The following is a 23,857-nucleotide window of genomic DNA, read 5'->3' as shown; positions in this document are numbered from 1 at the left end:
GGCAGACTCTGGTCAAGAATGGCGTCATGGGGATGAACTTTTTGTTTCTTTTTTAGTTCTTCAAAGATGGGGAGGGAAGGGGGAACATGAGCCTTTGTTGCTATCAAACCAAGAACTTATTTATACAGTTTTTCTTTTCAATAAAATGTTCCAACAAAAAAAAAAAAGAAAAAGAAAAAGAAAATAGGCTATAACCAGCCAGGCACGGTGGCTCGTGCCTGTAATCCCAGCACTTTGGGAAGCAGAGGCAAGCGGATCACCTGAGGTCAGGGGTTCGAGACCAGCCTGGCCAACATGGCGAAACCCCGTCTCTACTAAAAATACAAAAATTAGCTGGGCATGGTGGCGGGCACCTGTAATCCCAGCTACTCGGGAGGCCGAGGCAGGAGAATCTCTTGAACCCAGGAGGCGGAGGTTGCAGTGAGCCAAGATTGCACCACTGCACTTCAGCCTGGGTGACAAGAATCAAACTCCTTCTCAAAAAAAAAGGAAAAAAAGAAAAAGGCTATAACCTACAAATAGCTACAGATCTCCCTTGGGAAGGAGGGGAGAGGGGAGGACCTAAACTAATTTTTCTCTTTCCACAAATTTAAGTATGTTTGAATTCAGGTTGCCAAAATGTTACTGAAATGACCTTTATTTTACCTGTACCCCAGGATTTTTGCTCTAGATCTCTTTAGACAGGCTTACCAGGATAATGACCCTTCTCCATGTACTTAGCTATATCTGCATTGTTCAAATGTGTGCTTTTATTTTTATTCACTGTTTTCTTTGTAGCTACGTATTTTATTGTAAGACCTCCCTCCATCCTTCTTAGAAATAGATTAACATAATTATTGACATGTCACTAGATTCAGAAGGTAACTAACACTAAAGCACTGGTATAACACATCAGAGACATCCAATAAACATAGGCCCTTAAACTACCACTGCCACCAAACACATTCTTATTCTGTAGGGAGGGAGATGGAATTGAACAGGGAGCAAAATACCTACATGGTTTATTTTTTCTATTTCAAGATGTTAAATAAGATTTTTATTTCAAATATCTGTCAGTAGACTACCAAAGTGTTCGCGCAGTAGTAACTAGTATAGCAGATTACTAGATTAGGAGGCAAAAAAAAACCGAGGACTCAGTCAGTCTCTGCTAAGAACCAGGTGTGATACATGGTCAAATTATTTAACATCTATGAGTCTCTGCTTCTTCAAGTTTAAAATTGAAATAATTTATACAGGCATTGACAGTAAAATTAGATATGTTAAAGTACTCTCTACAAGTGTACTGATTACGCATTTGCCGGAGACAGGTTCTGTAACGCACCCACTAAGTGTCTGGAACAAAACAGGCACAGTGATCTACCGATAGCATTAAAAAAAAAAAAAAAAAAAAAAAAAGCTATACATACATACTTCTTCTTTTTTTTTTTTTTTTTAGAGAAAGGGTCTCACTCTGTCGCCCAGGCTGGAGTACAGTGGTGCAATCACGGCTCACTGTAGTCACAAACTCCTGGGCTCAACCAATCCTCCTGCTTCAGTCTCCCAAGTAGCTGGGACTACAGGTGCATGCCACCAAACCTGACTAATTTTTTTATTTTTTGTAGAGATGAGGTCTCCCTATGTTGCCCAGGCTGGTCTGGAACTCCTGGGCCCAAGCGATCCTCTTGCCTCAGCCCCCAAAGTGTTGGGATTACAGGCATGAGCCACTGTGCCTGTCCTACATTGTATTTTTGTAAGATTTTTTTAAAAGGAGTCCTACAGCTAGCCAGGTCAACAGAGATAATCTAATCTGTAGCTGATCTAGCCTATAATATTTGGTCCATGAAGGATTATCTTCATATTTTGCAGTCTGGCTTGCAAAGTGTTTAAATTTTTTTTGAATTTGTTGTACTGTTTAAAAAATTAGGAGCAATTAAAAATACCCAGTTCCTGCTTTTCCTGAAAATTAAAAGATGTAGTTATATCGGGCCTGCAATTAGATAAGGAAGTAGTAGACCAAAACAGAGTAGTGGCTGTCCCCTTTAGAAGGGCATATACTCTTCTAATACACCCCATGGTCCTGCCTGCTCCTAGTCCCTTTATAGCAACCAACTTTATTCATTTACATTAAGAAACCCAGTACCCAGTGGTAGTCACTCCCAATTTCCCCCCAACCCATCTAGCCCTTAGACAAACACTAATAATGATCACTTTTTTTTTTTTTTAAGAGATGAGGTCTCAATGTTGCCCAGGCTCGCCTCAAACTCCTGAGTTCAAGTAATCCTCCTGCCTTGGCCTCCTAAAGTGCTAGGACAGGCATGAGCCACTGCACCCAGCCTAATAATAATCACTTTTAAAGAAGTTGCTAACAAAGTCACTGGGCCCGCTGGACTATTAGAAACTGATACAAGGCCAGGCACTGTGGCTCATGCCTATAATCACAGCACTTGGAGAGGCCAAGGTGGTTGGATCCCTTAAGCCCAGGAGTTTGAGACCAGCCTGGGCGACATGGTGAAACTCTGTCTCTACAAAAAATATAAAAATTAGCTGGGTGTGGTGATGTATGCCTTTAGTCGCAGCTACTTGGGAGGCTGATATTGCGGGGCACTGCTTGAGCCTGGGAGGCGGAGGTTGCAGTGAGCCAAGTTTGCGCCACTGCACTCCAGCCTGGGCAACAGAGTGAGACTCCGTCTCCAAAAAACAAATTAAAGAAACTGATACAAAAGAAAATCAGCATTTTCAATCAATTTTATTATTAAAACATTTCTGTACCCCATATTAGGCATAAGGTCACTAAGAACACAATAAATTCAGTATTATCAGTGAGAGATTAAAGGGTGAAAAATGTAGTATACACTTTTCCCCCTACAAGGGAACTTATTTCAAACTCTAGGGATTCTTCTATCTATAGACTACTGATCTCAACAGAAGACAGATGATACTAGACAACTGCTTAAAACAGCTGCTGCAAAGGAATTAGAATATATGATACTTAATAGAATTCTTAAGGCAAGATGTGGATTTGGGGATATAAATCATGTAAATTATATCCATTTTTAAAAAGTAGTTTTCAAGAAATTGTTTCTGTTTTTAACAGAAAAAAAATAGTTTCAAGTTTGTTTATGGTTAAGTAGCTAATGCTCTACAATTACTACAATTCCCCTCAAGAGCCCCACAAAGAGTTTACTACGTTTTTACATTTGGTGAAAAGCATGAGCAATCACCTAAAAATAAACATAACAAAATTTTAGAACCTAGTTATCTTAAACCAGTGCCAAGTATTACTTTCTCTAAATATAGACATTTAATTCTGAAAGACTTCTCAGTAACAGGTGGTAACCAATGTTGGGTTTAAATTCAGTGCTTTATTTTTAAAATCTTGCTCTGACAGACTGCAGGAAGTTGTCATTTGCAGATTTTTGCCACACTGCAGTCATAAAATACTTTCAACAAAATATATTTCACATGTTCAATCAGAAAAATAACTGTTACAATCAGTTTTCATAAATTACCAAGATGACATTCTTTCAGTCCCTTTGGGAACTGTTGCCACCATGGGACCAGGAATTATTTCCAAAGGAGTGACATCGAGAAAGCAAAGAACGACTAAAACAATAATTTCTTTCACTGTAATCAAAATTATTAACATGTAATTAATTGTGCTACCTGAATAATCTTCCAAGACTTTTTGTGATAGATGGCCATTAGTATCATCTCCCTTTTTACAAATAAAGAAATTGAGGCACAGATAATTTAATTTATTCAAAACCATGACATAAATTTGTTTTAGAAAGTGATCAGATAGCCATATATTGGCTACATAATTCTACACCACTAGTTTTAACTAATCAAATCTCACATAAGCAAGTGGCTAATTTAAAAGACTGTAATAGACACAGTACCACCCCTCACTGCTGGTGAAATCTCAACTAGTCTCTTTAGTCTGGATGTTGTGCAATATTATTAAGTGGGTTACTTCCAGAATCCCAATGTAACTTTAGTTCACCTCGTAGTAACACAGACAATCTCATGGCTATGTGTTGCAGCAAAAACAGCAGGAATCACTATAAAAATGTCTCCACAGTCGAGCATCTGAACTTGTCAATAACAGAATTCATTATACCTCCTGACAAAATCTGCCCCTCCACTTCTCTCTTCTTTGGAAGGGGGTTGAAAATACCATTCATGCAGTCACTCAGAACTAAACGAGAAAGCATCCTAGAGGCCTTCTTCTCCCTTAATCCCAAAACTAATCAATAGATCCAGCCAATTTAATCTCCCACATACTTGCCAAATTTCTCCTCCCCTATCCTCATTTCTACCACCACTGCTCTGGTGATTCAGCCCCATATCTTCCGCCTATTCATTACACGTCTCATACCTGTTCTCCTGGCCTCCAGTTATGCCCCTCCTCAAACCATCTTCCAGACTGTAGAGCCAGATCACTCTTTTGAAAGCAGTTATAACAATGCTGCTCCCTTATTAAAAACCCTTCAATGGTATCTTATCATCTACACATAGTACAAACTCCAAACTCCTAAGCATGACCCACAAATCCTTCTGTAATCTAGCCCCTTCCTTGCTCTACAGTTTAGTCAACTTCTTAGACCGTTTCATTTCTCTGTGCATTCATTCACATTGTGCTCTTAAGTGGCCTCCTCCACTATCATCAAACTTCCCTTTACCTGTCTACCTCTTACTGATTATAACAACAAATGAGGTCTTTTCTGGTCTCCCCCAATGTGATCAGATGTCCCTTCCGTGTCTGCATCATACCTTTTGCATATCTCTATTATTACAGTTAATTATATTAATAATTATTATATGATAATTACTTGATTATGTCTATTTCCCCTAATAGAGTATAATTTCTTCGTGGTCAAGGAATGTGTCTTGCCCAGGCAGAGTGGCTCACACCTGTAATCCCAGCACTTTGGGAGGCTGAGGCAGAAAGATCACTTGAGCCCAGGAGTTTAAGACCAGCCTGGGCAACATATGGAGAACCCATCTCTATAAATAAGTAAATAAATAAAAATTAATTGGGCATGGTGGCACACACCTGTGGTCCCAGCTACTTGGGAGGCTGAGATGGGAGGATCACTTGAGCCCAGGAGGTTGAGGCTGCAGTGAACCATGATGACACCACTGCACTCCAGCCTAGGCAATAGGGTGAGACTTCGTCTCAAAAAAAAAAAAAAAAAAAGCAATATGTCTTATTGTCTTATTAGTCTTTTTATACCCAGGTTCTAAAACAGTGCCTGGGGCCAGGCACGGTGGCTCATGCCTGTAATCCCAGAACTTTGGGAGGCTGAGGTGGGTGGATCACTTGAGGCCAAAAGTTCGAGACCAGCCTGGTCAACATGGTGAAACCCCATCTCCACAAAAAATACAGAAATTAGCTGGGAATGTTGGCACACACTTTGTAATCCCAGCTACTCAGGAGGCTGACATGAGAATCGCTGGAACCTGGGAGGAAGAGGTTGCAGTGAGCCAAGATTGTGCCACTGCACTCCAGCCTGGGCAACAGAGTAAGACTATCTCAGAAAAAAATATAAATAAATAAATAAAAGAGTGATTGGAAATAATATTCAATAATTGTTTAATGAATAAATATCCCTACAGTATATTAAAACTCTATAAAAGCATTTGATATCATTTGTGGTAACGGGTGGTAGAAACTATTTATCAGGGTAATTTGATTACTCAGGAAAATTGTGACAGAGATGCTGGTGCCCTGAGTCACTGCTCCTGGACACCAAAATTATGCAAGTTTGTATTACTCAAATGAATTGATATGGACACAGATATGGTCACAGTTCCAAGAGGAAACTTTATCCAATCTTCAAGAAATATTTTTTGAGAGACTTGTATGAGATAGGCCCTGTTTCATGCACCAGGAATATAAGTGAACAAAACAGACAAGGTCAGCCAGGCACAGTGGCTCATGCCTGTTATCCCAACACTTTAGGAGGCCGAGGGAGGATTGCTTGAGCCCAGGAGTTTGAGATGAGCCTGGACAACATAGTGAGGCCTTGTCTCTACAAATAAACAAAATTAGCTGGGCATGGTGGTACATGCCTGTGGTCCTAGCTACTTGGGGGGCTGAGGTGGGAGGATTGCTTGGGCCTGGGAGTCAGAGGCTACAGTGAGCCATGATCACACCACTGCAGTTCAGTGTGGGCAACAGGGCAACAGAGTAAGAGCCTGTCTCAAGAAAACCCCCCAAAAAACAGATAAGGTCCCTGCCCTCATGACACTATTATTTTAATGGGAAGAGATAATTAATAATCAATAAGCGGTAGTTTTAGATGATGATAATCACTACAGAAGAATAAAGCCCAGTGCAGGGCTTACTTTACATTGGATGATCAGAGAAGGCTTCATTCAGAAGGGAATATTTGAGGTGAAACCTGAAATAACATGGAGTCACTTATGTAAAAATCAGGAGGAAGAGGGTTCCACGTGAGCACATTAGCCCAAAGGTGGAAATGAGCATGGCAAAATCAAGCCATCAAACACGGACAGGTTGGCTGGCATATTGGTGAGAAGGAGAATAGTATGAGAAGAGGAGAGAAAGGTAGGGGCCAGATTATGTAGGGTGTACTGGGCCACATAAAAGTGTCTGAATTTTACTTTTAAGTGAAGTAGGAAGTCATTAGAGGATCTTAAGTGGAGAAAGTATATGCTATGATTCGTCTTTAAAGTTCACTCTCCCAGTTCTGTGAGGAAATGGATCACAGCAGGTGGGCAAAAGTGGAAACAGGGAGATCATTTAGGAAGCTACTGCATTGAACTGACAAAAAAAAAAATGCTGACTTGGAAAAAATGTTTCCTTTCATGAGGGTTAATTAGAATAATGTAAATTAACTGCTACATTCAGTGTCTGATATATAAACACTCAACAATATATTATACTATTATTATTAGTTTATACCTACAGAAAACTCTTCTTATTCAACACGATATGAACATCAAAACCCTTGAGACAGTAACTTGGGAGGTATACAACGACCATACACTCAAGGTTTAAGAAGTAGAACTCTATTATTTATTTAACAAAATGTGTTGAGGATCTACACTGTGCAAATTATAAACTGGTTTGCTGAGCCAGCATAGGGAAACTGCATTAATATATCAGGCATCATAGAATACTAGATCTGGAAGGGATCTAGAAGAGTTCAGCCCCTCACTTTACGACAAAAGAGCAGCCCAGAGAAAGAAACTGTCGTTCTCCCTAAACTAAAAACTGAGAGGCTCATACCTTAGGTTGCCCCAAGGACACACTCTGAATAACTAAAGATTTTCATTAACAATATAAACCCACAAATTTTAAATAAAATGCTATCTTAGCAGTAATGTGCTACACTAAGAAAAATGTAATATGTATATAAAGCCCTGGATACAGTGCTTTGTATGGGGTGAACACTCAATAAATGGTAACTACTACTTTCAGCAGCTAAAAAAAAAGTCTGTATGGTCTTTGGAAGGCTGAGAGTGTGTGGTCTACCTGACATCAACTACTTGACTTGAGAGTAGAGCCACAGGAATTTTAATCTAATTCAATTCTTTGATTTTCCAGATGGAAAAAATGAGGTCCAAAGGGGCTAGATTCAGGCGTTCAAGGCTGCGGTGAGCTATTATCATGCTAGTGCACTACAGCCTGGGTGACAGAGCAAGACATTTTCTCTAATAAAAATAATAATAATAATAATAATAATAAATGGACTAAATGACTTGCAAAGCCACCCACAGTGAATTAGAGACAGAGACAGAGCCAAAGCCAAACCCACATGTAGTGGGTTTCCACTACATGTCACAGCTATAAGGTAGTGTTTCGAACTTTTATAAAAGGGTAACAAGAACATAGCTGCAGTACTGAACTTTTTCACTCGTTTTATTAAGGCCACCAGTGAGCTATGAATTTGATATAAGGAGCAATCACACCAACAATCAGGCTGTGAATATATAATCCATGAGTTAACAACGAAACAGTCTTAGGAACGCAATTCTATCATAGACACCTGATGAATAGATGGAGTTCACCTGAGCAGCTGTTACATGCACTTCAATAGAGAGACTACAAAGCCTCTCTACTTGTAGAATACAAGTACAAAGAAGATGCTTTAAAACATTTTCCAAAGCACACTTAAAATGTGACAATAGCTGCCGGTCACTAAGAAGCTAAAGGGAGATAAATTATCTTGGCATACAGCAACAGAATGGTTTATTTTAAGCAAAGACTAAAAGGAGTCTAATAAAATTATTGGGAGACCAAGGCTAAAAGCCACAGATGCAGGAAGAGTTGCAGCAACCAATCCAAAAAAGTGTAGCCTTTCACAAACAGTAGAAAGGCCAGCCGTGGACTGTGTGTGGACTTTTAGGTCCTTTTGCATTGAAGATTAGGGTGGCCTCCCCCTAGCCTCGAAATAAAAAATCGTCTCTGAAGCAGAGAGACAAGGCAGGGCATGAAGAGGAATCCAATCTATTTCTTGTAAATTAAATTCAACTCAACAAATATTTCCTGAAAATCTACTATGTGCAAGACATTGTGAACGATGCTTGCCTTACCTCAAAGGCTTCAAAATTTTATGGGAAAAGGGAAGCGAACGGGCTTCCCGGAAGTAAACAACCCAAGGGCGAATAGAAATGCCCTAAAAGAGGTGCCGGTCAGGCTTATAGGTTCAAAAGCAAGAAGACTTTGGGACTCAAGAGTTTAGTCTCCCAAAGTGAGAGAAGTGGCGTTCAAGATAATTGCTGAAGAAAAGGCAGAGATATGGGGATGAAAGATAGGAAAGTAGGTGAACTTTAGGAAGAGCCAAGAGGGGCCAACTCTCGGTTCCCTCACAACTGCCAGTTTCCTCCCGCGCTCAGCCGACGTCACGCGCACCCGTGTCCGCGGGCAGGCGCTACGGTTCCGGACCAGACCTACCCCTTTTCTATTCTCCCCGCCCTTTCTCACCTCGGTCCAAACTCCTCGGTCTGCCCTGTCTGAGAAGAGGAGAAGACAATGCCGTCGGGAGTGAGCCCCAAAGCCCGCAACCTAACAGTCCCGTCAACCCGGGAGCCACCGGCGGCGGCCAGGCCGCATCTCCATGGCAACGCCGCCAAGCGCCAGTTCGAACGCCCGCGCTGTGGCCCGCGCGTCGCCAGTCCCGCACCGCCCACCAATGGGCATCCAAGGAATCGGTTGACGTTCGTTGACTTCTCCTCTGGAAGACCAATCAGAGGTCTGAAGAAACCGTGGGCGTAACTCTCAATTTCCGACCCTCAGCCAATCGTTCCGCTTGAGGGAAGATCTCGCGACGTTTCAGTGTGAGACGCGCACCTTTGAGGCGGGTCGAAGATCCTTCTGCCGAATTCTATTGATGGGCCCAAGCGTAACCAGGCTCTTCTGATTGGCCGGTGTACTTCAGTTTCCGTCCAAGGTCCGCCTCCTACCTCCTTCTGCTTCGGGTGAGTACCCTTAGGGCCCACTTGATTTTAGTTCTCAGTGGAGGAAATGAGCCTTGGAGCGATGGGAATCTGCCTCTGGCAAACCTCTGGTCGCTGCAGGGCCCGAGATGGATGCGCCCTCCTCTAAGTTGGCAGTGAGGTGTGGGCAGGCCAGGTCCCATCCGCTCTCAGGACCTCAGTTTTCCTGTCTGCACCGGGAGAAGGGAGGTTCCCTGACTCTGTGAGCCTTGCTTGTCCCCGTCCGAGTGGGGATAGGGTGGGTCGTCCAAATCCCAGAGGCGGGAGAGGTCCAGGTTTAGAGCCCAGAGGCCCGGGCGCCGAACCTTCCCCTCCCTGGGCCTCAGTTTCACTTGTTGCTACCCATTAAACCCCGCCTGCTTTCCAAAAGAGATTTTATGTTTTCTAATTGCTTCAGTTATTGAATGGATAATATCGTGGCAGTTATAGCAGAAGTAAAGGAAGTCAAACAAGAGCCCCACCGCCTTAAACAAACAAACAAAAAAGGGACAGCGTAAACAATGCAGGCCGGGTGCGGTGGCTCACGCCTGTAATCCCAGCATTTTGGGAGGCCAAGGCGGGCGGATCACGAGGTCAGGAGATCGAGACCATCCTGGCTAACACGGTGAAACCCCGTCTCTACTAAACAAAATACAAAAATTAGCCAGGCGTCGTGGCGGGCACGTATAGTCCCTGCTACTCGGGAGGCTGAGGCAGGAGAATGGCATGAACCCAGGAGGCGGAGCTTGCAGTGAGCGGAGGTCGCGCCACTGCACTCCAGCCTGGGCGACAGAGCGAGACTCCGATTCAAAAACAAAACAAAACAAAACAAAAAAAACTGAATGCAATCAAATTGTCAAATGTAAAACGCTATTATAGAGTTAAGGTTAAGATCATTGATGTTAGGAGTCAGGCAGACCTACGTTTGAGTCACCCAGACATCTCTGAGCTATAGTTCCCTTTCTACTCTTCTGAAAAATGGCAGTAATGCCTCAGCGGGTTGTTGTGAAGATTAAGTGAAATAATGAAGGTAAAGCACTTGACACAACGCCTGGCGAGTAGTAACTTCTTAAAAAATGGTAGCGGCCGGGCGCGGTGGCTCACGCCTGTAATCCTAGCACTTTGGGAGGCCGAGGCGGGCGGATCACGAGGTCAGGAGATCGAGACCATCCTGGCTGACACGGTGAAACCCCGTCCCTACTAAAAACACAAAAAATTAGCCGGGCGTGGTGGCGGGCGCCTGTGGTCCCAGCTACTCGGGAGGCTGAGGCAGGAGAATGGCACGAACCCGGGAGGCGGAGTTTGCAGAGAGCAGAGATCGCACCACTGCACTCCAGCCTGGGCGACAGAGCGAGACTCTGTCTCAAAAAAAAAAAAAAGGTAGCTATTATTCTTATAAGAACAGGCAAATACGCTAGTCAGTGCGTTGGTGTACTTTTTGTAACTGAGTACCCAATTTTGCCCAAAATTAGTCAGTTAAGGGAAAAAAGGTAATTCTTACTAATAAGGAAACAAATCCATTCTTCAAAAGATAAATTATTTTTCTAGTTTCTATATTAAAAGGAATTTATGCTGTGGGACCTTATAAGGAATATATATACTGTGGTGAACAGTGTTGAGCAGTTTAACAGACAAGATGAAAAGTCATTTCTTTAAAACAGAGAAGCTTTCTGATGATCTTTTATGACACACGGGTAACAGTAACTCATATATTTAGTACCTCTGATAATGTCAGACCCTCTATATATGTCATTTATAAACTCAACAACCATGCAAAGTAGGTGTTAACTTCATTTTACAAACGAGGAAGTTAAGTATCTTGCTCTAAGTATCTTGCGCTATTAACTTCAATAGCTAGGCCTTTCTGACTGCATAGACAGCCATGCTTTTCTGTGTTTCTGACTAAAGGAGGATGAAAATGCTTGGAATACCAGACAGATGCAGGGGCAGGTTGGACAGCTTGACCTACCTAAATTGGAGGGAATGTGAGCTGCAGAGGTACCTATGGTAGGAGCAATATCTTGCTCTAATAGAAAATTTTCACCGTGGTCTTGGTAGAGAAGGGAGGAGAAAAAAATTGTTTTAATAAAAATAATTTTAAAAAAGTAAATTCCCACCTTGGGAAATGAAGAGATAGGATGAGATGATCACTGAACTTTAGACCCATCTGTTCATTTATCTTATGGGTAGACTATAGCACTGCAAATTCAACTTGTCCCAAACAAATGCTTCACTTGCACCCCCTCCTCCACCCAGGCACTCAAACCAAAGCCTTTCTCTTTCCCTTGGCTTATGAAACATCTCTCTGTCCCTTAGACAATGAAATATCAATATTGTCCATTTTACTTTGAAATATCTCTCAGATTCATCCCTTCCTTTCCTTTCTCACAGCCTCTGCCTTGATCTAACTGGAATCATTTGTTAACTGGTCTGTTGCAATAGACTTGTAACTGGTTAATCTCTCTGCCTCCAATCTGTCCTAATTCGTTCCCCAGCTTGCTTGCAGCTAGAATATCTTTGTAAAATGTCAGTCTGACCAAATTATACCCTTGCCTAAAACCAGTCAGAGGCTTCATTGCCTACAGAATATAAACTAAGCTGTTTACCAATGAGATGTCATTTTGTGCTTGAGGGTGTTGCCCACACTCCTCCCTTTGCTGGCAGTGCCTTGCATCCGCCTCCCTTCTGCCTGGTAAACTAGTGACCCATCAGAATCCTTATGGGGTACCTTGTTAACCTAAAGATGCTTCTTTGCTGTCTTTCCATCTTACGTTGCACAAAACACACTGTAACTTGTCTGTTGGAATGTCTTCCACTTTCACTAGCCTGTGAATCTCTAGGAAGTTGGTGCTTGGTAGTATTCAGCTTCATATCTATCTGTCAATCCTTCACACTGTCTGTCGCATGGGATACGCACAACAGACAAATTCCCCGAGTTAGCTTTCTAGAATTGTACAGCAGATGGCACTAATAGGCTGCTTAACAAATCCCCTTCACTAAGAATGATTTTTGTCCCAACCTTGTCTGACTTTGGCCTTATCCTAGAAGCCAATATTTATGCCATTACAGGTAAAATCTCCTGTTTCCTCCCTCAGCCAATAGCAAAAATAGCAAAATGACTCAGCAGCTTCGTCTCTGCAAGAAGAATGGAGTGGCAGATGTCCAGGGAAAGGTGCATTTGAGGGAATATTTTCTTTGTCTCAATTTATTCATGGTAGTTGGGGCTTTTCTTTTGCATTTCTTTCTTTTTTCTTCTCTTCCATTTGTTATTGTTCTTACAAGAAAGAGCTTTACTCATGGGTGGGTGCCTCATTTCTGTCCACTCCAAAAGGGAAGAAAGAAACTGGCAAATTGGAAAAAAGATGATGATGATGTGGGAGGTGAGGGAGTAGTCACATAGAATTGCAGTCACATAGAATTGCTTGTGGGCAGGCAAACAGTTGGCTTTCCTCCTCATCTGGAGGAGGGTCTGGGCAAATTTTCTGGACACTAGTGCCCTAAGTTAAGTGGAACATGTGGTTTTAGGTTCCTACTTCCCAGAAAAGAGCAGAGGAGGCATAGAAACCCTTTTGAGATGGGTGCTATTAGGAGCCTGAGGCTACATTTTACCCCTCCTTCAGAGTCTTCTTCGGATACCAGGATTTAACATCTACGGCCCTCTCCCCCCAACTAAAACCTTTTTGGTGGAAATGATCCCAGCTAGACATCTTAACCTCCAAAGGAATATAGATTAAAGACTGGGAATTTGGGGCCAGGCACGGTAGATTGCACCTGTAATCCCAGCACTTTGGGAGGCCAAAGTGGGAAGGTCACTTAAGGCCAGGAGTTCAAGACTAGCTTGGTCAGCATAGCAAGACCCCATCTCTACAAAAAAAGTGTTTTTTAAATTTAGCCAGATGTGATGGCTCCTGCTTGTAGTCCTAGCTATCCAGGAGGCTAAGACAGGAAAATTCCTTGAGCCCAGAAGGGATGCAGTGAGCTCTTGAGGCTGCAGTGAGCTGTGATCATACCATTGCCCTCCAGTCTGGATGACACAGAGAGACATTGTCAAAAAAAAAAAAAAAAAAGGACTGGGAATTTTGAAACTGGAAATTATTTTATAAATCTTGTCTGTCCTCTCTCAGGGCCATTTGTGTCCTAAGCCCTACTCTTTCATGGTGAACAGAGCTATGAAAGGGACAAAAATTATAGACTTTGGAGTTAGACTTACTTGGATTGAAATCCCATCCTTTACAGGCCAGCTATGCCCTTATGCAAGTATTTTAACCTTTTGAAATAATATCAGTGTCCTTGTAAATTAGATATAATAATGCTTCTCTTGAAAGGTTGTTTTGAGCTTTAGAAACAATAGTTGTCAAAAGCCTTGCACAGTATAGCTGGCACAGTATATATAGATGCTTAATTGACAACGCGGCATGAAACATTGTTTCTGCTAAAGGGATATTAGAATATGGAGAACAGGTCAGAGGGAAAATTTGGAGAGCTCTTCCTGTACCTAAAGTTACATTTCTGAGGGCTTTTTACAGTTACTCTGATTAATTTGATGAAAATATTGAAACAAACAGCACAGCCATGTGTTCGTAAATTCTTTTTTTGGTACCTAGGTCCCGAACCTCCTAGGCTCTGAGGGAATTGTATTTATGGAGAAAGCCAAGAATATTTTTCCTTAGCTTCTAGAACCTTCTAATGACATTGAGGGTTTTTTTTGTTCAGGTTTTTTCTAACCACCTCAGGCACTCTGCCACTTTTTTGAAGTGTGAATTGCCTGCTGTCAGCCTGGAGTTCTCACCTCCGCAATCCTGGCTGCAGGCATATTTGCATATTGGATGCTGTGTTCCTTAACCCCCTGAGGTTTGAATCCACTTGGAGTCTGTGTGTGAAAGCTGGCTACTTTCAAACCCATGAACAGTTTCAGCTTTGTGGTCTCCAGAAAAACAGAAAAACCCCAACAATAGTTCCATTCACTTTTATGTAAATGGCACTCTTCAGGAAAACACTGGGCTATTTCGCAGGGCCCCAGAACATACTCAAACATTTGTTTGAGTGGGAGGTGGGGAGAGAGTTCTTTTGAGTCAATGAACATCTGTTCAGAACTGCTGTGCTGGGTCCCAAGAAAACAGAGCTTATAATCTGGCTCTTCCCTGCCAGAGGTACCAGCAGAGATTTACTATACTAGGTATATGTGCTTGTGGTGGCATTGTACTGTGTCAGTTTAGCTAAGCTGGATTCCCAGTATCCTTCCTATCTGCTTCCAGGTGAGGGTTGTCCACAAGAAAATTTCATGAGAGATTTGGAAAGCTGAATTGAAGTAGCAGCCAGTACACTGTGAAGGACAGAGCAGGGTCTGTACGCTGTGAAGGACAGAGCAGGGTACCAGGCATAGTGGCAGTACCTGTACTTTCTCTCTGATCTGGCTCACCTTGTTGGTGAAGGTCATCACACAGCCCCCAGCACCCCTAGCTCCTACTGAATTTCCTCCTTCAGCTCCTCTGAGTCCTGGGCCATGTGTGCAGTCAGCTCTGTAGCAGAGGGCTCCGGCTTCTCCAGATCACCTGAGTCGCTGAGCTTGGGACCAGTGAAAGGAAGTGTTGTGGGTTTCAGTTTGTCCTCATGAGTTCCAGTTGTCCTTGTAGATCCCAGTTTGTTCTCAGAGGTTCCAGTTTGTCTTTGTTCTCTTCCACCTCACATCCAGTTTTCTTCCCAACTGCTGGCCTCACAGACTTCGGGCCCAACACCAGGTGCAGAGGCAGCAGAGTTGCATGGATTTATCCACCAACTTCCAAAGATACACAGTGTCTACTCCTTATAATAAATCTTTAGTTTTCTGTCACTCATAGCATTTGCTTCCCTGATTGAACTTTAAATTTGTTCAAGCCGTGTTAAGGATGCAGAGCATGGAGTGATTAGAAGCCAGAAAGCTTCACAGAGGAGGTGACATCTGAGCTGCTTCTGACGAGTAGGAGGTTGTGTGTATAGAGTGGGTAGGAGGAATTCTAGAGAATAGCTGACTCAAGCCAAGCAATTGAAAGAGCAGTGAGGAGTTCTGTATTTCTAGAAGAACTGTTCTTTCCATGGGTCCAGAATATAGGTGGAGAATGAGCATCTGATCCTAGCTCTTCTGGCGCCATTGAGATTAACTGTTAGCTGATGTGGTTCTTAGATGTGGTCATCCCTAATACACTGGCATCCACTGAAATACATTCTTGCTAGGGTACACCCTTGTCACTACCCTAAGATTCCTCCCCCACCCCACCGCTGCTTTCCTCTCCCCAGTGGTTCCATGTGGCTAACCCAGGCTTGTCTTTCTTGGCTCCCCATGCAGGCATCTTTGCTTGTCCATGTTGTGTTGATGGTGGCAGTGGTATGGAGTTCCTGTCTTAGGCAGGGCACTGTGCCCTCTAGTCTTGGATCCCTAAGCTTATTTAGGGGTTCTAACATTGATTCCATGGGACCTTCTAGTCTTGGATCCCTAAGCTTATTTAGGGGTTCTAACATTGATTCCATGGGACCTTCTAGTCTTGGATCCCTAAGCTTATTTAGGGGTTCTAACATTCATTCCATGGGACCCTCTAGTCTTGGATCCCTAAGCTTATTTAGGGGTTCTAACATTCATTCCATGGGACCTGAGGCAGGAGCAAGGTACCCCACATCTATAACTTTCTAATGCTTTTTGAGCATCTTTATAGGGAGGGCATGGGATCAGCTACCTGTTTCTGCCTCAACCATGGACCAATAATATGAGATCTTTGTTCACCAGTTCTACAGTGATGGGGTGCTTCCTTTTGGCTTCTGGAATGGGGTAAGTTCTTGACATAAATAGGGAGTCCAGGAAAATAGAACAATGAAATAGAATAGAAAAATGAAAGCCTACCACTTTATATATGAATTTGTAAACTCAAACAGGGATTTCATTATACATACTATTCAGAACTGTCTCCTTTTCATGTGTCTAAAAATTTTTCTTACAAGCAGTACATTAGGCTTGACCTAATTTTTTTTTCTTTTTCTTTTGTTTTTGAGACAAGGTCTCACTGTATTGCCCAGGCTGGAGTGCATTGGTGCAAACATGGCTCACTGTAGCCTCAACCTTCTAGGCTCAAGCAATCTTCCCACCTTGGCCTCCCAAGTAGCTGGAACTACAGGTGCATGCCACCACACCTGGCTAATTTTTTTCTATTTTTTGAGAGACAAGGTCTCACTATGTTGTCCGGACTGGTCTCAAACTCCTGGGCTCAGGCAATCCTCCTGCCTCAGCCTCCCAGAATGCTGGGATTAAAGGCTTGAGCCACTGAACCCAGCCTCGACCTCATTTTTTTTTAATGACTTCATGCTATTTCATCATATAGATATACTGTACTTTTTGCCTATTTCCATATTGTTGGATATTTGTTTCTGGCTCTTTTCCTTTTTGATATTGCAAACAAAGTTGTAGTGAACATTGTTATATGTACATCTTTTTTTTTTTTTTTTTTTTGAGACAGAGTTTCGCTCTTGTTGCCCAGGCTGGAATTCAGTGGCCCCGTCTCGGCTCACCACAACCTCCACCTCCCGGGTTCAAGTGATTCTTCTGCCTCAGCCTCCCAAGTAGCTGGGATTACAGGCATGTGCCATCATGCCTGGATAATTTTTGTATTTTTAGTAGAGACGGGGTTTCTCCATGTTAGTCAGGCTGGTCTTGAACTCCTGACCTCAGGTGATCTACCCGCCTTGGCCTCCCAAAGTGCTGGGATTACAGGCATGAGCCACTGTGCCCGGCCCGTTGTGTGTACATCTTAAACCTATATTTCTTATGTGAGAGTGGCTAGAAATGGAATTGCTGGCTCTTAGGGAATGTGCATTTTATGTTTTGATAATTATTATCAAATTGCCCTCCTAAGGGGATATGCTAATTTACTTTTCTACCAACAGTATATGAGAGCACAGACCATTTCAGAAATCCCCTTTGAGATTATTTCCAGTCCTTAAACACTTTTGTTACAGGTTTAGAAAAGCTTGGAAAGGTCTTGGTGTTGGGTGTTTGGTTTTTGGTGAGAAACCGCTATTCTCTAGAGTAACATTACCATCTGTTGGCAGTCTTGAGAATTGCCCTGGAGTAGGTTTCTGTTTGGGCCTGATTTTTATGCCTTTGATAGCTGCAAATTCATCTTAATTGAGCACCAGCAAAGGGACTGTGGAGGATAGCAGCTCCTGCTCCAGCTGCCCTCTCTGCATCAGCTGTGCAACCCCCGGGCACCAGCAATGTCAGGCAATGGTGGCATGTGCCTGTATTGCCAGCTGCTCAGGCTAAGGGGGGAGGACCACTTCTTTTTTTGAGACAGAGTCTCACTCTGTCGCCAAGCTGGAGTGCAGTGGCCCGATCTCGGCTCACCACAACCGTAACCTCCGCCTCCCGGGTTCAAGCGATTCTCCTGCCTCAGCCTCCCGAGTAGCTGGGATTACAGGTGTGTGCCACCACACCCGGCTAATTTTTGTATTTTTAGTAGAGACAGGGTTTCACCATGTTGGCCAGGATGGTCTCAATCTCTTGACCTCGTGATCCACCCGGGGAGAGGACCACTTCTGTTTGGGAGTTTGAGGCCAGTCTAGGCAACATAGTAAGTCCCTGTTTCTTAAAAAAAAAAAAAAAAAAAAGGATAAAATAAAAGACTAAAAAAATATCAGACTGGGCATGGTGGCTCATGTCTATAATCCCAACACATTGGGAGGCTGAGGTAGGTGGATCACTTCAGCCCAGAAGTTCAGGATCAGCCTGGGCAATATAGTGAGACCCTGTCTCTAAAAAAAAAAAAAAAAAAAAAATTGGCCAGGCATGGTGGTGGCATGCCTGTAGTCCCAGCTACTTGGGAGGTTGAGGTGGGAGGTTTGCTTGAGCCTGGGAGGTCAAGGCTGCAGTGAGCCATGATCACACCATTGCACTCCAGCCTGGTCAACAGTGCTAGACCCTGTCTCAAAAAAAAAAAAAAAACTCAACGAAATATTTTTTTCTATATGAAGTTACCCTCTGTAGATGACCTCTCTGCATTGTCAGAAACCACATTGCTGGGGGGTTCTGTGCTTCAGGGGCTCAGGATATGGGCTGGGGGAAATGGGGTTACAGGTTTGATGATAAAACTTGTACTGCCTCTCTCCCATTCCCAACATCTCTCTTGTTTCAGTGCGTTTGCTTCTGAGGATCTCCAGTGTCACAACAAACACATGCCAGCCCTGTTTTACAGGGAGCCCTGGAGGAGTTGGGATAGAGGCCACATTGACTGAGGGTAGTTGCCAGGGTCCTGCAGTTATACACAAAGGTCAGTCTCTGATTCCTGGATGCCCTCCATTGGTCCTGGGCATGCTGCCTTTTTCTGTGGGCTATGAGATCACAGTTAGCTAGTCTGCATGACTGTCCAGCACCAGATTGCTACCCCCCAGTATGGAGCTTCCTATTTTGTGTAACTTCCCAATATTCTGTATCTTCTTTGTTAAGTCCTTAGGATAAGACCATGGCCCTGAGAGCATGTGGCTTGATCATCTTCCGAAGATGCCTCATTCCCAAAGTGGACAACAATGCAATTGAGTTTTTACTGCTGCAGGCATCAGATGGCATTCATCACTGGACTCCTCCCAAAGGTAGAGGCCAGAGGGGCCAGCTCTTGGGAAACTGCCAACCACTGCTCAGAAATCTACCCTGCCAGGCCCTCCCCAAGGCTTAATTCCCAGTGACTGTGTAGCAAAAGGGGGTAGGGAAGGTAGGAGCTCTTGACCCTTTCTACATACAAGGTCTCCAGACCAGGCCAGAGTAGAGCTGAGAATTCTGTGACTGCATTCCAGGGTAGAAACAGCACCTGGTGTTTTTATGAGTATCATTCGCCAGCTCTCCAACCTCTGTGGTGAATGGCTGGGTAAGAAAAAACAGTGGGCAGGGAATTGGGGACCTTGAGGTTGACTGAGCTATGTGCCCACCTCTCAGCTTTGAGTTTTTCATCTGTCAAACAAGGGCTTGACTAGAAAATCCTGTTTTCAGCTAGGCACAGTGGCACACGCCTATAATCCCAGCACTTTTGGAGGTCGAGGTGGGCAGATTGCTTGAGCCCAGGAGCTCGAGACCAGCCTGGGCAAAATGGCAAAACCGTGTCTCTACAAAAAATACAAAAATTAGCCAGGTGTGGTGGTGCACACCTGTAGTCCCAGCTACTCAGGAGGCTGAGGTTAGAAAATAACTTGAGCTCGAGAGATCAAAGCTGCAGTGAGCCGAGATTGTGCCACAGCACTCCAGCCTGGACAACAGAGCCTGTCTCAAAAAAAAGAAAATCCTAAGTTTTCTTCCAGCCTGTCTCTGATTTCATTTGATCAATTTCCTTTGACTCCTAGTTCAGTGTCCCTATCATTAGGTTTTTCTTTTCTTTTTTTTTTTTTGAGACAAAGTCTCGCTTTGTCGCCCAGGCTGGAGAGCAGTGGCGCAATCTCAGCTCACTGCAACCTCCATCTCCCAGGTTCAAGCAATTCTCCTGCTTCAGCCTCCTGAGTAGCTGGGATTACAGGCGCCCGCCACCACGCCCGGCTGCTTTTTGTATTTTTAGTAGAGACTGGGTTTCACCATGTTGGCCAGGCTGGTGTCAAACTCCTGACCTCAGGTGATCTGCCCGTCTGGGCCTCCCAAAGTGCTGGGATTACAGGCGTGAGCCACCGCACCCAGCCAGGTTTTTCTTTTGAACTAAACACAGAGAGTATGACTTCTACAGTGTTTCTGAACATAGTTGTATTTTGAGTTGGAGCATAGAGAAGTTGGGCTCCCTGATCATAGATTCATCTGCAGATTGTGGCAGGAGTGGAGGAGTGAGGAGATGGGCAGGGCCTTCTTAGACCAGGAGGGGATGGGCAGGGCCTTCTTAGACTGTAAAGATTATGGAGACCTTGAGATTGCAGCTTGACCAGCTAGCTACCTGTGCCTTGAGTCTATCACTCAGCACTGAGGGTGGAGTCGGCCAAGTCTCCAGAGGGAAGAACAGTGAAGACTACTGGCCTGAGGCCTTAGGCCAGGCCAAGATCTGTTTGTAAGCTGGCCAGTTTTCATCCACCAGCACTCCTGACCGCACCTCTAAGAGTAAGAAAGCTGCAGTCATTTGGTCCTGAAAGAGAAGCCAGGCTGTGTGGGGAGAAATGGGAAAAAGGAGCCCTTCTTGGCTGAGGCCATTGGGATGGTTTGTGTTGGGAGGGACAGACTGTGGCTCAGGTGCCTGCTGGAATGAGGAATAGCCCTCAGACAGAAGGAAGCAGGGACTTTATTTTTTAAATTATTTTGTTATTATTATTACTATTTTATAGAGACAGGGTCTTACTATATTGCCCAGACTGGTCTTGAACTCCTGGGCTCAAGTGATCTGCCCACTTGGTCTCCCAAAGTGCTGGGATTATAGGCATGAGCCACAACACCTGGCCAGAAGCGGGGACTTTAAAAGGGAGTGGGGTTAGAAGGGATGGACAAAGATCCAGGATTGAAGGAAAACAAGGAAATGGGAACAGGAAATAAATTTTGCATGTTTGAGTTGTACTGGGGAGAAACAAGGTGAAAAAAGAGGCAGAAGCTTCACAAATACTATGAATAGGAATATTCACACTTGTCTCCGGATCACATGAGTCACACTGCCTTATTCCTCTCACTACCTGATGTCAGTGGACCTCTCCTAATCCTTTCCTGCTTCGGCAGAAGCTACCCTGTTAATTAACACTGATGGACAGAATACTGAATAGATGCCCCTGGGAGGGGTGTGCTCAGGGACTTCCATACACCTCTGAGGGGAGGTAGGACGTCCTGAATCAGTATCACCCATCACTACTAGCATCCCTCCCACCTTGCTCCCCTGATGCATTACCTGTCTGTCTTTGTGTACACCACTATAGGAGGTGCTTGTGCAGAGAAAATTCCCCAGAAGCCATAAGCTAGAATGGTTTTTAAGTGCTAAGTTTCTGGGGGTTTTGTTTGTTTGTTTGAGAAGGAGTCTCACTCTGTTGCCCAAACTGGAGTACAAGGGCACAATCTTGGCTCGCTGCAACCTCCGCCACCTGGGCTCAAGTGATTCTCCTGCCTCAGCCTCCCGAGTAGCTGGGATTACAGATGTCCACTGCCACGCCCAGCTCATTTTTGTATTTTTAGTAGAGACAGGGTTTCACCATGTTGGCCAGGCTGGTCTCAAACTCCTGACCTCAGATGATCCACCCGCCTCGGCCTCCCAGAGTGTTGGGATTACAGGCATGAGCCACCGCCCCTGGACCCTGGGGAGTTTTTTGTGCAGCAGCTGGCTCTGGGCATTGTAGACCCCTGGGAAGGAAGAGGGCCCCCATCTCCAAACCAAGGAGAGAACAACTGAGTTCCTGCTCGCCATGAGCCTGTGAGCAGGAGGCCTCCCTAGAAACTTACTGGAGCCAAGTGTAGACAGAGTCTGCCAGACCGTTCCCAGTCTTTGCCCCCTCTGGGGAAGCTGAAGATTTGTGGGAGGGGCCTAGAGGTAAAGCTGAGAGCTGCTCCAGTCTGCAGAGCTTCAAGTTCTCCTACAGCAGTTTCTTGGCAGCTGTCTTCTTGGGTTTGGGTGTTGCTAACACATTTTCTTAGAAGTGGTTCTCAGCTGGCCCTTAGTCTAAGTTCCCATCAAGAGTTTCCTTATGAAACTGAAATCTGGCTTTGCCCAGTAAGAAAGAGGAAAACAATTTGGAAAAAGCCTTGATAGCTTCATGGAAACAGCTGCTCATTCAGCCGTGCAGGGTTTTGAGCCTGTTGGCCCTGGAATGTCAGGGTCCACCTGCAGACATTGTTAAGTCCTCACTGGATTGTAGGCAAAGTACTTCCTCGTCAGCTAACTTCCACTTGTTAAGAAAGGACTTCCCCCTCCTTGGAAAAATCACTTCAAGGTCTCCAATAGAAAAGTGATTCCTTAGAGCATGGGATGAAGAAAGTTCCGAAGAATAAGAAAGCAGACGTCTGAAGAAGGTCATCTCACACCATAAAAGAGCAGTATTCTAAACCTGACTTGCTATACACATGGTCTGTTTCACTCTCTGCAGAGAAGAGGGAGTGGAAAGGTGGGATTGCTCAAACCCCGAGAACTAGACACTACCTGCCCTGCACCCCCTTCCCAGGCATGTTAGGATATTGCCAATCTCCAGGCTTGCTTTAGCAACACCTAGAAAAGTCACTGAATGGCTGGGTGTGGTGGCTCATAACTGTAATCCCAACACTTTGGGAGGCTGAGGCAGGAGGATGACTTGAGGCCAGGAGTTTGAGACCAGCCTGGGAAATATAGTGAGACCCCATCTTTACCAAATAAATAAATAAATAGCTGGGCATGGTGGCACATGCCTGTTGTTCTGAATACTCAGGAGGCTAAGGTGGGAGGATCACTTGAGCCCAGGAATTCAAGGCTGCGGTGAGCTGATTGCACTACTGCACTCTGGCCTGGGCAACAGAGTGAGTCCCTGTCTCAAAACAAAACAAAACAAAAAAAATCTTGTCTGGAAAATCCAGCTTTGGGAACTTTGGAAGATTTCCTCCTCCTTTTCTTCCTCTTTTCTCCTAACTAGGCCATGTGGAACCAGGAGAGGATGACTTGGAAACAGCCCTGAGGGAGACCCAAGAGGAAGCGGGCATAGAAGCAGGCCAGCTGACCATTATTGAGGGGTTCAAAAGGGAACTCAATTATGTGGCCAGGAACAAGCCTAAAACAGTCATTTACTGGCTGGCGGAGGTGAAGGACTATGACGTGGAGATCCGCCTCTCCCATGAGCACCAAGCCTACCGCTGGCTGGGGCTGGAGGAGGCCTGCCAGTTGGCTCAGTTCAAGGAGATGAAGGCAGCGCTCCAAGAAGGACACCAATTTCTTTGCTCCATAGAGGCCTGAGCTGACTGGAGCAGAGTCATTTGCTTCAGCAGGATCCTTGTGGGCCTTCTAAGATGAAGCCACCCTCAGGTCCAGGGAAGGTTGTGCTGGTATTTGGCTGATGACAGCCAAGAGCAGATTTGTGAAATCGGCTCAACTCCCAGGTGAGAGCAAGCAAAAATCTTGGCTGGGTGGAAAGGAAGGCAAAAGAGTAAAAATTAAAAAGGCCAGGCCCAGTAAGTGTACCTTGTACTTTATAAATAAACCTCAAGCAGCTCAAGGTTGTCCTTCTAACCTGTTGTGTTTATTTCTTGGACTCTTGGCATTGGTGGAGAGAAGAAAGCTGAAGTGAATCAGAGTTCTGACCTTAACCAGAGGGAACTCTGTGTCCATACAGTATCCCCAGAGAACTTAAGAGCTAGGGATCCAAATGGAAGAGACCCAGCACTGGCAGGATGGCTCTCTCGCCCCTGGAATGCCAAGCACACCCACCCCACCCCCACCAGGGGCCCTGAGACTTTGTGACCCATAGTCAGGATTTCCAAGTGAGTGGGACTGGAGTGCAGGAATTGGGTCTGTCC

At 44.4% G+C, this 23,857-nt stretch overlaps 2 protein-coding genes across 7 annotated transcripts in view; one reads left to right on the top strand and one right to left on the bottom strand.

Moving 5' to 3' along the window:
* KIF24 (kinesin family member 24) overlaps nt 1-9,115 on the bottom strand; it is a 76,518-nt gene extending 67,403 nt beyond the window's left edge. For 2 of the 4 annotated variants that reach the window (XM_003829788.5, XM_055117293.2), the window contains exon 1: nt 8,936-9,115. The gene's annotated coding sequence lies outside the window, so the exon portion shown is untranslated. The remainder of the gene's footprint in view (nt 1-8,935) is intronic. The other 2 variants (XM_034967330.3, XM_055117292.2) reach the window with 2 other exon arrangements.
* A 182-nt stretch (nt 9,116-9,297) lies between these two features.
* Nucleotides 9,298-23,559, top strand: NUDT2 (nudix hydrolase 2). Of its 3 annotated transcripts, XM_003829795.5 has the most exons (5): nt 9,331-9,429; nt 16,113-16,225; nt 18,582-18,716; nt 18,893-19,035; nt 22,981-23,559. In XM_003829795.5, exons 4-5 carry the CDS (start codon nt 18,909-18,911, stop codon nt 23,295-23,297), a joined length of 444 nt encoding a protein of 147 aa, XP_003829843.1. In that variant the 5' UTR covers nt 9,331-9,429; nt 16,113-16,225; nt 18,582-18,716; nt 18,893-18,908; the 3' UTR covers nt 23,298-23,559. The 3 variants fall into 3 exon arrangements, with proteins under 3 accessions (XP_003829842.1, XP_003829843.1, XP_034823223.1); XM_003829794.5 differs by lacking the exon at nt 16,113-16,225 and having other exon boundaries at nt 9,298-9,429; XM_034967332.3 differs by lacking the exons at nt 16,113-16,225; nt 18,582-18,716 and having other exon boundaries at nt 9,337-9,429.
* The last annotated feature ends 298 nt before the right edge of the window (nt 23,560-23,857 follow it).

Source organism: Pan paniscus, chromosome 11 (genome assembly GCF_029289425.2).
Source record: "Pan paniscus chromosome 11, NHGRI_mPanPan1-v2.0_pri, whole genome shotgun sequence".
Taxonomy (NCBI): Eukaryota; Metazoa; Chordata; class Mammalia; order Primates; family Hominidae; genus Pan; species Pan paniscus.
The sequence above is the reverse complement of the archived record's forward strand: the minus strand, read 5'-3'. Positions and strand labels throughout refer to the sequence as shown.

Excerpts from the sequence above, each read along its gene's own strand:
- NUDT2 (XM_003829794.5), top strand. The coding sequence starts at position 18,909 with ATGGCCCTGAGAGCATGTGGCTTGATCATCTTCCGAAGATGCCTCATT. Across the intron at positions 19,036-22,980 it reads TCACTGGACTCCTCCCAAAG|GCCATGTGGAACCAGGAGAG; the intron begins GTAGAGGCCAGA and ends TCTCCTAACTAG.